This window comes from Coregonus lavaretus, assembly GCF_964263955.1.
Source record: "Coregonus lavaretus genome assembly, chromosome: 15".
In the NCBI taxonomy this organism is placed as follows: Eukaryota; Metazoa; Chordata; class Actinopteri; order Salmoniformes; family Salmonidae; genus Coregonus; species Coregonus lavaretus.
This window is the reverse complement of record NC_140002.1, coordinates 19,584,808-19,597,311: the sequence shown is the minus strand read 5'-3', so window position 1 is coordinate 19,597,311 and position 12,504 is coordinate 19,584,808. Positions and strand designations below refer to the sequence as shown.

The 12,504-nt window shown below is 44.3% G+C and overlaps 2 protein-coding genes across 2 annotated transcripts in view; both read right to left on the bottom strand.

The window, feature by feature from the left end:
- LOC311142225 (putative ATP-dependent RNA helicase DDX10) overlaps positions 1-1,343 on the bottom strand; it is a 116,592-nt gene extending 115,249 nt beyond the window's left edge. Inside the window, exons 1-4 of the mRNA XM_084177832.1 lie at positions 1,019-1,343; positions 564-624; positions 305-435; positions 16-174 (exon numbers count right to left, since the gene is read on the bottom strand). Coding sequence (XP_084033958.1) covers positions 16-174; positions 305-435; positions 564-624; positions 1,019-1,234 — 567 coding nt within the window. The 5' untranslated portion in view covers positions 1,235-1,343. The remainder of the gene's footprint in view (positions 1-15; positions 175-304; positions 436-563; positions 625-1,018) is intronic.
- Positions 1,344-2,839: 1,496 nt separating this feature from the next.
- On the bottom strand, positions 2,840-11,599 carry LOC311142226 (centromere/kinetochore protein zw10 homolog). Its single transcript, XM_084177833.1, has 15 exons — positions 11,436-11,599; positions 9,280-9,414; positions 9,059-9,160; positions 7,400-7,637; positions 6,935-7,087; positions 6,490-6,684; positions 6,025-6,161; positions 5,619-5,801; positions 5,122-5,351; positions 4,916-4,987; positions 4,639-4,808; positions 4,297-4,427; positions 3,664-3,795; positions 3,329-3,531; positions 2,840-3,121 (listed from the first exon to the last, which is right to left on the bottom strand). Exons 1-15 carry the CDS (start codon positions 11,538-11,540, stop codon positions 3,001-3,003), a joined length of 2,307 nt encoding a protein of 768 aa, XP_084033959.1. The 5' UTR covers positions 11,541-11,599; the 3' UTR covers positions 2,840-3,000.
- Between the last annotated feature and the right edge of the window lie 905 nt (positions 11,600-12,504).

Sequence of the window (12,504 nt, the reverse complement as noted above, 5' to 3'; positions counted from 1 at the left end):
AAAGTAAATAAGTACCTTTCCGCCAATGATGAGGCCGGCAGAGAACTCATGGTTCTTGCCCACTTTACGGAGCACCTCGAAGGTCTGATAGGCCAGCTCTCGTGTGGGGGAGATGATGAGGGCCCCGAGGCCATCCATTGCTGTCCACTGCTGACGATACAAACATTCCAATACCTGGAAATGAAACCAAACACGTGTGAAAGGCAATGACATGCCATCAATAGACTCAAATAATGGATGCACATTGCATTTGCCTCATATCAGCTTGCAATATTGCAGATATAGAATACAATTGGGTACTCACAGGAATGAGAAAGGCCAGTGTTTTCCCAGAGCCAGTCTTTGCAGCGCCCAGAACATCTTTACCTTGCAATGCAAAGCCAATGGTCTGTCTCTGTATTTCTGTGGGCTGACGATACTGTGCTTCCATCAGACCTGGGGTAAACAACAAAACTCAATCCTAAACAAGATACGGTATAAGATGTTTGCCAATGGCATGTTGGTCCATATTGCATGTACTGGCAAACACAGTCAACGCCATTTCATAACCAATTTATGTTTACCTCGCAGGGTATTCTTGGAGATGGGGAAATCTGAAAACCTCTCAGCATCCTTGGCATTTATCTAGAAGAAAGAATTGTTCAAGTGTATCTACACTGCCCCAGAAGTAATGATATGATACAAATCATTGTCAACAGCAATAATTTAGCTAACATTACAATAGAAACGTCAACTAGCTATCGTTATGTAACCTAGGACTTCCTAAAATGTCTTATGGGACAGGAGATTGCTTTGATAAGACTGAAGATGTGATAGCTAGCTAGATAGCTAGCTCATTTACAGTCCTAGGACATGTTCAGTTGCCAGCCGTTCTCCAACGTTGCAGATAGACATGCCATGAAGGCATGTTTGATCTACATTGCCTATTTCTATCTCAATTCTGCTGAACGCGGCCCTAGCTATCTACGTTAACTAGTCTCGCCCAACCTCGTAGGATAAAAACAAAAACGTTGTTTACCTCGTTATATTTGTTGACAAGACGTTGAATAACTTCTTTCTCCACCTGCCATTCAGGTTTCCTTTTCTGTCTTTTCTCCTGTTTGACTCGTGTTTTTGTCTTATTGTATTTCTTCTTCCATCGCTCGAAGTTCTTCACAGGATCAGCGGTGTCGGTTGGGTTTTTCTTCCCCATCTTTTTCTTGGGGGACAGGTTTGGTCGTCTGCCCTTCTCCATGGTTAAATTTATTTTAGAGGAGAATTCAATGTTTAAAAAATAAATGTTGGTAATTCACCCCAATCGCATAGAAACACCGAAGCGGACACGCATGTAGACGCATAAATATGACGTTAATGAAACCGGAAATACCAACAGGCAGGAGATGGGAGATGTAGTTCAACTGGGATATATTCATTAGTCGGATTCCTTCGCAAAACGTTTACTCCAAACGGAAAACGTGTTGCATCTCTTCATCCATGTATGGACACAGAACTTAATGGAGCAATTATGCAAGACTTTAGTTCTGGGTTAACCGAGATTAAGTTGTCTTGAACGCACCATATAGATCATGGTTGAAGAGAGGTGTATACATGTCCCATCTGAACTTTTCAGTTCAGTAAGGCTGCATTTCCACAGGCAGCCCAATTCTCAGATCAGCTTGTGAAGGACATTTTACTTTGTGCATCTTGTCTTTGGTGTCATAAACAATCATAGGTTCCTGTCTGTGCCTGGTAAAGATTTGAGGGGGGGCCTTCATGACATCCTCCTTTAGACTATTTGGCAGAACGCCCAGAATACGTTCTTTAAGTTAAGATAGGAGAAGTGCCAGACACATGCCGGAAGCAACCCTATGAACTATGCCTATGTAACGTGTCTGTAACCAGTTTATAAGGGAACTAAACGGGACTGCCCCATTAGAGCTCCTGACAGACGTTCACTATGGTGCATCAAGTTTGTTGGAACCTCTCCAGCGCGCTGTCAATAAACAATGATTAATTTACAATTGACTTCTAGTGTCCCTGTGTAAGAAATTGCCAATAATTAGGCAAAATATCAGAATTGGGCTGCCTGTGTAAACACAGCCATAGTGCTCAATCAGAAAGCAGTTTCAGATACAAATAATTGTATTAAAGCTGCAATATGTAACTTTTTGGGTGACTTGACCAAGTAATAGATCAGTTATTCTCATTAAAAGCAAGTCTAAGAAGCTGTTGGTAGATCTGTTCTGAGCGCTATTTCTATGCTTCCCATTTTTAAGTTTCATTTTTGCTCCTTTTACTTTCAGTTTTGTACACCAGCATCAAACAGCTGAAAATACAATATCTTTGGTTATTGAAAATAGCGGTTTAGATGGTACAATGATTCTCTACACTTGCTATTTTTTGTCTCAAACTGAAATTAGGCTATTAGAATTTTATCAACCAGGAATGGCAGAATTATTTCTGCATATTGCACCTTTAAATATTGTTGAACAGAACAGAGAAAGAACATGGTTTCATTCATCAACAGCCTTTTGCACATCCTAGTACAGCAGGGTTTCCCAAACTCGGTCCTGGGGTCCCCCCTGGGTGCACGCTTTGGTTTTTGTCCTAGCACTACACAGCTGATTCAAATACTCAAAGCTTGATGATGAGTTGGTTATTTGAATCAGCTGTGTAGTGCTGGGGCAAAAATCAAAATGTGCACCCAGGGGGGGCCCCAGGACTGAGTTTGGAAAACCCTGTAGTACAGTACGTATTATTAGTGTGGTAGAGGTTGTCCACATGCATAACTTATTGAATGAATGTCTTTGCTGAAAGTTGGTGTGTTATTGGGTTTTTAAAAAATAAGCTGGACATAACATTGTATTTGAAGTGCTGTTTTATCATATACAATGGCATATATTGCATTTAAATTCACAACTAGGCTTGAACAAAGACATTAATGAACAGTTTTCCACAGCAGTGAAGGAAAGTGCTGCAGCATATTGGGGTCATTTGTTGGAAGCAAGAGAGCAAAGGAGTCTATTTGATTTTGGTGAGAGCCACCGCCCGCCTCTCAGTGTTCTGGAACAAAGCTCGGATTAGGCTCTTCATCTCGGAGCTAGAGAACTCCAGTGCCAGCGGCCCTTTGCCCTCCGCCCACCTTCAGACAGGAAACAAGGACAAATCAACCAATTAGAGGACTCGGTGGTATAGCAATCAAACATCAACGACAACCACAATTCCAAAAGTTTACACATAAGTCATTCAAAATGTGTACACTTTTGGAATTGTGGTTGTCGTCATTTGTTGTTATGAAAATGAATAGCTTTAATGGTGATTTGACAAGCTGAGAAGTTCATTTTTGTACCTGTCGACTATCTCCTGCAGGTTAGCTCGCAGCACGATGACCAGTTCCTTGAAGGTGATCCACTTCTTCACGTACACAGGCACCTCCTCCTGGTACTTCTTGTTCTTGTTCTCCTCAGGCAGTGGAATGAACACCAGGGGTCCTTCCTCAATAATGGTCTGACAGAGGATGTGTAGGTGCTCCCCATCTTCAGTGGAGATATCCTAAAGAGCAAAATAGGATAGAAACCATAGGATGAGGAAGCCCACTCATTCAACCAAGATTAACAATATTTGCCCCCTGTAAAATCATTGCGGAAACACAAGCCACATTATCAAATAAGAGCCTGCCCTCACCTCCAGCGTCATGATTTTGGCAATCAGCTCTGAGATGGCAGTGTTGAGGAGAGTCCCCATGGCTTTACAGTATATGTTGACTGGTAGAACGTCTTGCCAGACGGTGCCCAGCCTTTTCAGCTGATGGATGACCTGCAAATGAAACAATCCATTTTCAGTAATGGAACAGTGACCACATCTTGTAAGAATTGTTAGTGCATTTGATACATGCCAAGCATAGCTAACTTTTTATCTGAATCTTAAAGGGATAGTTCAGCCAAAATTGATATTTGGGTCAAATTCCTCTTACCTTGAGTTGTGTCTGTAGGCCAGTAGTAACAACATCCACAATAATCCTTTGTTTACTTTTGCCACAGCCAGGAGTTAGCATAATTAGCATTGTCCAAAAAATGAATGTCCTCCTGCTATGCTAATCATGCTTACTTAGAAAGTTGACCTAAACATCAATTTTCGCTGAACTATCCCTTTAACTGACGCTTAACTCACCATTTTAGAATGTCTGGCTGATAGTTGCCCTTTGAGACAACTTCTTTTAAAATACTGGAGATCTAATTTCATATTTGTGGCTACAGTCATCATACGGACAATTGTAGATCTCTTTCAGCTATATTGCCTGTATACTTGAACACTGACCTGCCTGACGGCCTTGCTGGCTGTGGAGTAGTTGTCCTCGTCATCCAGGTTGGAGAAGTTGCGTGCGGTGGAGAAACGCTCCAGCATCTCTGCTCTCTGGACGTTCAGCTGGGCCAGGAAGCAATGAGCGCCTGGGGAATACAGCTAGTCAGAGAGCTAGAAGTGTACATTCGCTTTTCATCCACTTCGGCGTTGAGATGTCGCTAGAACATGATTGACTCAAATCTCACTGGTCTCATTATCCTTTTTGGAAATAAAAAACAGCTCAACCTCCACAAAAGCCCTTCAAGTGTGTAGCCATGCTAATGCTGAGCAAGCCATGGGACACACTCCTTCCCTTACCCAGTTTCCTGAATCCGGGCACTAGGTCCACAAAGGTGGCAGCACCCTCGCTGAGGGGGTCAGGCAGGTGTGGCCTGAACTGGTGGCCCAGGGTGAGCAGGTGGTGGGCGATGTACATGCAGTTGTTGTGCTGGATGGCTGCCAGGTGGGGGAACTTGAGCAGGTTCTCTCTGGAGAGCAGAGAGAGAGAAGTCAGTGAAAAGAGAGGAAATGCTAATTCTGAAATTGATTATACATAAACAGCATTCAAAAAAGACGAAAACCTGAATATACTCACTTATGGTATGTAGGCACAACATCATAGAATAGCTGAAATATATTCCGCACTGTGAAGAACAGTTGGGTAGCACTTCGAGGAACAAAAATTAGAGAAGAAAATGTTTTCAATTTTTTGCAACACAAACAACTTTAGTGAAACACTGTGCTAAAGCTGAAGAGTTAATATCAGTTGGTAACGTGGTGCTGCGCAACATGAGAGCGTACCATTGGCTGGAGCTGCCCACAGCCTCGGACAGCGTGTGCAGGGCCAGCTCCATCAGCTGCTGCACCGACTCGCTGATGCGACACACAGGCAGGCACAGCGTCTGCGTACCCAGCTGCTTCTCGTTCTCCAACCTGGACGCCTCAAGCTTATTGGCCCCTTGCTTGCCCTTGTTGTCTCCAGAGCCAGGGCTGGGCAGCTTGGGGATGGAAAGCTTAGAATCTGGGGTGATCTGTTGGCAGGAAATTATGTTAGAAGTACAACCTCTGTGCATTTACCTGCAGTGCAAGATGCAAAGCAGTTCACCTGACCCAGCTGCATTTCTTTTCTTTTCTGGGTATCTGTATGTTCTGATTTAGAACATGCATTCACATGTTGCAGTGGCAAGCAACCACATACTGTACATCAGGAGTCAACTGCATGGCTATTGTCAGTGTACATAATAATTAGAAACCACACAGATAAGACCATGGATAGACTGTAGGAAAACATAACACACTTTGACGGTGTTGTGCATCTCGGAGGTCATCAGCTTGCGTGCCGCCACGATCACGTCTTTGCATTTCTTGCTGGCAAAGTGGCAGTTGACGTCCCGGGCGTACTTGAGCAGCTCGTTGGAGTCTCCTCGGAGGTACTGCATCTCCTTCAGGGACTTCTCAAACTCCTCCGTCTCTTTGATCACCTAGGGGTGAGAACGTACATGGTGGTATTAATGAATGACAGAATGAAAAGTATCCTTGTTCTTTACATAGTCCATATCAAGTCACTAGTTCCAAAAATATAGGTATTTGTATCTCTTTGATAAAAGAGATAAACAACAAACTGTATTGCGTTTAAAACGAATTGTTTGTGCATAGAGTGTATAGGGGTGTATTTGGAGTACTTGGTTAGTCTTTGATACATACTGCACTGTACTGTTGAAGCTGGCAGCTATTGGTTGGGATGGAGTACAGGAGGCACTCATGGATGATGCAATGAGACATCTCCTGCCATACCAGGTCTCCGAGTATCACAGACACTTTTCTCTCACCAACTGATACGTCTGCAAAGCAAAAGAGACATGTCGTTACAGGGCCAATGGTACTGCTCTAAAATGGTGGCTGGCATATCAACTGGTTTCATATTTGCTGTGACTAAAGGATCTCGACCAGGTCCGTGTTGAAAATGTAAACTCTCCATAATCCTTCTAAACAAGATAAAGACTATGGGGCGGTTTCCTGGACACAGATAAGCCTAGTCTTGGACTACAAAGCATGATCAATGGAGAATCTCCATCGAAATAGCTTTTTAGGCTAGGACTAGGCTTAATCTGTGTATGGGAAACCAGCGCTAAATGACCAACAAATAGGACTATTTGCAAGGGTGCCTACCTAGCAGGTGTGTGTGTAGGGTCTTGAGTACCACCAGGACTTTGGTGTAGACCTGGGAGGGGCTGGGGTGCTCCTCGGGGGTCTCGGCACACTGGAGAGAGAGCAGGGTGCCCTCACTTTGCTGTTCCGACACCTCCACGTTCAGAGAGGGGTACGTGATCAGGGGCTTCAGCAGGTACTTCAGCAGCACCTGGCCTAGAGCGGAGAGAGGCTGGCTGTCTCATGATGGACTAACAGGATGCTATGGAAGCAGCCTCACAGTGTATGTTTAGAACAGAAGCAGTCCAGATTATTAAAACTCAATAGTCAGACTAATACAAACAGAAAATGATCTGTATTCAAATAATGGGGGGGGGGGGGGGGGGGGGGGGGTTTCAATTAGTTCAACTTCAATTCAATTCTGTCAGCTTCACAGTAAAAAAAATATTGACTGACTGAGTCTTACTGAAGAGTTTGATCTTGTGTTGGAGTTCCCCCTGGATGGTCAGGGCCTGGAGGACACAGGAGAGCAAAGGCGGAGGGCTCTGCCGGGGCTCCTTGGTCCCGCCCAGGGTCAGCTGGAGCTCCGTCTTCAGGAACGACTTCATCCCCATCGGTTCTGAGAGAGGATGGATGAACACACACAATCAGTGTCTGTGGTGGTCTGAATCAAGTGCAATTTACCACCTTTAAAATCAAAACGTACAACACGTTTTAAATAATATATTCATATCGGAAGATTCCATATTGTAACCTTCGAGTGCAACTGATACACCTCAGGCAACCTACTTATCCTCAATACAAGTGCCCTAGAATGGCTACTTTCTACTTACTAACACTTCATGGTCAAGAAATTGAGGCATGTCATTATGAGGCCAAGCATCAGCCCAGGGTCTTCCCCCCTCTATATGATGCCTGGGAGCCTTTTTACCTTTGGAAGGAGGCAGTTTCCAGACGGCTAGTCTCTTCCACTCGTCCCCCAGATGGTAGATGAGGTTCTCTCTCTGGACAGTGAGCTCTGAGCTGAGGGCTCTCAGCAGGGGCAGCTCAGAGCCTTTCCACGCCTTCAGGGAGTCTGCACTGTGCCGGGCCTTTTCTAACTGTTTGGCCGCAATTACATACTTCTTCTCCAGTAGGGTTTTGTGAAACTCCTCCATTGCAATGTGAAACTAAATCGAACAACAGAAAAATTTATGAGATATGCATTGATTTTGTGCAATATGATAAATAACACCATTCAGTTTAACAGGGCCATGTGTAGATATCAGTGGGGAACAGGTTAGGGCTACAGTGGGGAGTAGCCCATTTTCTAGCTGTATAACATTTAGCCAACTTGCGAGATATTTGCCAAGCCGTAACTGTGCGGCAATGCTTTTCCTTTCCCACGTCAGAGTACCATCCGTAGTCGGTGGACGATATCCTTATCCGAGCCGTCCACGGATATACTCTCCAATGTGGGAAAAGCATCGCCAAACAAATACACTACATGACCAAAAGTATGTGGACACCTGATCGTCCAACATCTAATTCCAAAATGGACTTGGTCCCCCCTTTGCTGCTATAACAGCCTCCACTCTTCTGGGAAGGCTTTCCACTAGATGTTGGAACATTGCTGCAGGGGACTTGCTTCCATTCAGCCAAAAGAGCATTAGTGAGGTCGGGCACTGATGTTGGGCGATTAGGCCTGGCTCGCATTCGGCATTTCAATTCATCCCAAAGGTGTTCGATGGGGTTATGGTCAGGGCTCTGTGCAGGCCAGTCAAGTTCTTCCACACAAATCTCGACAAACCATTTCTGTATGGACCTCGCTTTATGCACGGGGGCATTGTCATGCTGAAACAGCAAAGGGCCTTCCCCAACCGGTTGCCACAAAGCTGGAAGCACAGAATCTTCTAGAATGTCATTGTATGCTGTAGCGTTAAGATTTCACTTCACTGGAAATAAGAGGCCTAGCCCCAGACCATTATTCCTCCACCAAACTTTACAGTTGGTACTATGCATTCGGGCAGGTAGCGTTCTCCTGGCATCCGCCAAACACAGATTCGTCCGCCGGACTGCCAAATGGTGAAGCGTGATTCACACATACACTCCAGAGAACACGTTTCCACTGCTCCAGAGTCCAATGGTGGCGAGCTTTACACCACTCCAGCCGACGCTTGGCATTGCACATGGTAATCTTAGGCTTGTGTGCGGCTGCTCGGCCATTGAAACCCATTACATGAAGCTCCCATTACATGAAGCTTTCCACTTCACAATAACAGCACTTACAGTTGATCGGGGCAGCTCTAGCAGTGCAGACATTTGACGAACTGACTTGTTGGAAAGGTGGCATCCTATGACAGTGCCACGTTGAAAGCCACTGAGCTCTTCAGTAACACCAATGGTTGTCTATGGAGATTGCATGGCTGTGTGCTCCGGGTGTGGCTGAAATATCCGAATACACAAATTTGAAGGGGTGTCCACATACTTTTGAATATATAGTGTATCTCGCATGCCTCTCCAATGGTATGCCCTTAGACGGAATTTAACTTAAAATAACTGTCCATGACTGTGAGCCTGTAGGGCTACAGTGGGGAGCTACTTAGGATACCTCTTCTAGGTGCCTGAGCATGGCAATGACAGTAGTGTTTCTCTCCAGCTGCTGCTTCAGCTTTGCATATTCCGTCACGGCTGTATGTAGATTCTGCTGCACCTGTAAACACACATACACTTATTTTTAATAGTATGTCTCTGCCAACTGTGTCAGTTCGGTAACACCTCCCAAAAACACAAGGAGATGCCAATGACCCATGAACAGTTAGTGACGCTTACCTCTGTCTCGATGCAGCTTTTGAGGACATCAATTTCTTTAGAGACCTCTTCAGCTTGTCCCATGAGTACCTCTGCCCCCTGCATGCTGGGTAGGAACTCATTGTATCTCTTGTTGATCATGTCACATACCTCTTCCTATGGGGAGATACAGAGAAACAAATATAGTATGATTGAGGGAAAGAATCAAAGTGTAAGGCAATGATGAGAAGAGTCTGAAAGCTATACCACATTGCATAAATACCCCTGGTAAAAAAGCAAGATATATTATTTTTCAATATGGGCAGAGTAGGTAGGCACAACCATGACACGTCATTCAACACTGAACAGCTGTTTCTGGGTAGAATGGCCACAAGTAATCAAAACAGTGTGTGTGCGAGAGTAACCTAACTACCAAGCTTGGTAATGTTACCTTCTTACTAAGCCAACTCTTTCAGAACACGTTGCTAGATAACCTTGTCAAGAGGCTAGGTAGCTACAGCTACTTAGGCATGATCCTTATTCTGTAGTCAGCTAACTTGCTGCCACAGACAAGGCTGTGGCATTGGCACCAAGCTAACGTTAGATAGCAAGCAATTGGCTAACAGCAACTCCTTGTGGCTATATAGCGAACGTTAGTTTTATAGCTAATATTTATACTGAACAAAAATATAAACGCAACAATTTCAACGATTTGACTGAGTTACAGTTCATATAAGGAAATCAGTCAATTTAAATAAATTCATTAGGCCCTAATCTATGGATTTTACATGACTGGGCAGGGGCGCAGCCATGGGTGGGCCATGGAGGGTATAGGCCCACCCACTGGGGAGCCAGGCCCAGCCAATCAGAATTCGTTTTTCCCCAAAAAAGGGCTTTATTACGGCCTCCCGAGTGGCACAGCATCGCAGTGCTTGAGGTTGTCACTACAGCCCCGGGTTCGATCCTAGGCTGTGTTACAGCCGGCCGTGACCGGGAGACCCATGAGGCGGCGCACAATTGGCCCAGTGTCGTCTGGGTTAGGGGAGGGTTTGGCCGGCCTGGATTTCCTTGTCCCTTCGTGCTCTAGCGACTCCATGCGGCAGGCCGGGCGCCTGCAAGCTGACTTCGGTCGCCAGCTGGACGGTGTTTCCTCCGACACATTGGTGCGGCTGGCTTCCGGGTTAAGGGAGCAGTGTGTCAAGAAGCAGTGCGGCTTGGCAGGGTCATGTTTCGGAGGATGCATGGCTCTTGATCTTCGTCTCTCCCGAGTCCGTAGGGGAGGAGTTGCAGCGATGGGACAAGACTAACTACCAACTGGATATCATGAAATTGGGGGAGAAAAGGGGGTAAAAACAAAAAGGGGGGGCTTTATTTCAGAATGAAATACTCCTCAGTTTCATCAGCTGTCCGGGTGGCTGGTCTCAGACGATCCCGCAGGTGGAGGTCCTGGGCTGGCGTGGTCTGCGGTTGTGAGGCCGGTTGGACGTATTGCCAAATTCTCTAAAACGACATTGGAGGCAGCTTATGGTAGAAAAATTAACATTAAATTCACTGACATCAGCTCTGGTGGATATTCCTGCAGTCAGCATGCCAATTGCACGATCCCTCCAAAATCGAGACATCTGTGGCATTGTGTTGTGTGACAAAATTGCACATTTTAGAGTGGTCTTTTACTGTCCCCAGCACAAGGTGCACCTGTGTAATGAACATGCTGTTTAATCATCTTCTTGATATGCCACGACTGTCAGGTGGATGGATTATCTTGGCAAAGGAGAAATTCTCACTAACAGGGATGTAAACAAATGTGTGCACTAAATTGGATAAATAAGCTTTTTGTGCGTACATTTCGGGGATTTTATTTCAGCTCATGAAACCAACACTTTACATGTTGCGTTTATATTTTTGTTCAGTATAGCTAGCTAGCTAATTTAGCTAGTCGTGTCATAATCGGGGTAATGTTCACTAGCTAATTTAGCTAGTTAGTCCAGTCATACTCGGGGTAATATTCTCTAGATTGTTCGATTAGGCTAGCCAGCCTAGCAAAACGGTTTCGAACGATAAAACCAAAGATTTTGTTCGCTTTGTGATAAGAGTTAGCCAACTATGTTATTTCGCGGGCTAGCTAGCTTACGTTAGTTATTTAGCTAACGTTAGCTGGCTAGTTAGTTAACGTGAGCTATCTAAACTCGCTTGTTTACCTTAGTTTCCTCTACTTTCCGTGACAGCGTGCTAATTTTAGCAGCAAGGTCTTCTTTTTCAAGTTTACCAGAACTAGCAAGGACTTCTGTCACGAAAGACGCCATGTTTGGATTTGGAGAACATCTTACTGGTTAGCTAGCAGCACCAAAATCCTTCAGGCACTGTGCAGGCTGAAGAAGCCCACTCACATAAACCAATCAAAAGCAATGTTCCAATTCGTCATCACTCTGGCCACGCCCAGGCCAGACTTGTGATTTAAAAGACTTGAGTGGAGATGCATTATGAGTAGAAGAAATACTGAACAAAACAGAAGAAGCAATAAAAAATAAGCAATAGTGAAAGGACTAATTAATATCTAGCTCTCGAAAACTCTAGGCGGCAGTCTGTCTTCTCCCTACAGTTTCCCTACAGCCTCTCAACTGTGTATGTCTGGGAGTGTTGGGGAAAAGGCAGAACACGACTTTACCTTCGAACCAAATGGACAATAAATGATCTATTCTCTTCTATTCTATTAATAAATCAGCAACTACAGTATATATTTGGAGTAGAGTTGTAGTCTGTCAAGGAGAGGACAATTTATGTGATAAAAGCAGTGTTTGGCGTATTTCACAACCTTTTCTTGGATATACTGAGGAGGAACCTATAATAACCTATAAATAATTATACCCTTTATGTGAAAGGACAAATGTCACACTTGTCGGAAAAAAAAATCAACGTTTAATATGTCAAAAGGCAATCATATTAGAAAACTCTGGGGAGGACACTTTACAAGGCACTGTATAGGACTGATATGTGTAATAAATTTGCATCAGGGACATGGTTAATATAACAGAAACAGCTGAACAACACTGACATCATCCATATGTATCAAATTTTGAATCATAATGGCCTTATCACTACATCATCATGAATTAACAACCTTTCAAAACAACAAAAATCCTGACAATAATGACTGGCTCTATATTTCTATGATTTGGGAGGTAGCCGTTAACAAATGTATCCATAATGAACTACAACTACCCATTATAGACTAGAAACACAGATTAATAAACAGTATTGTAATCTAAC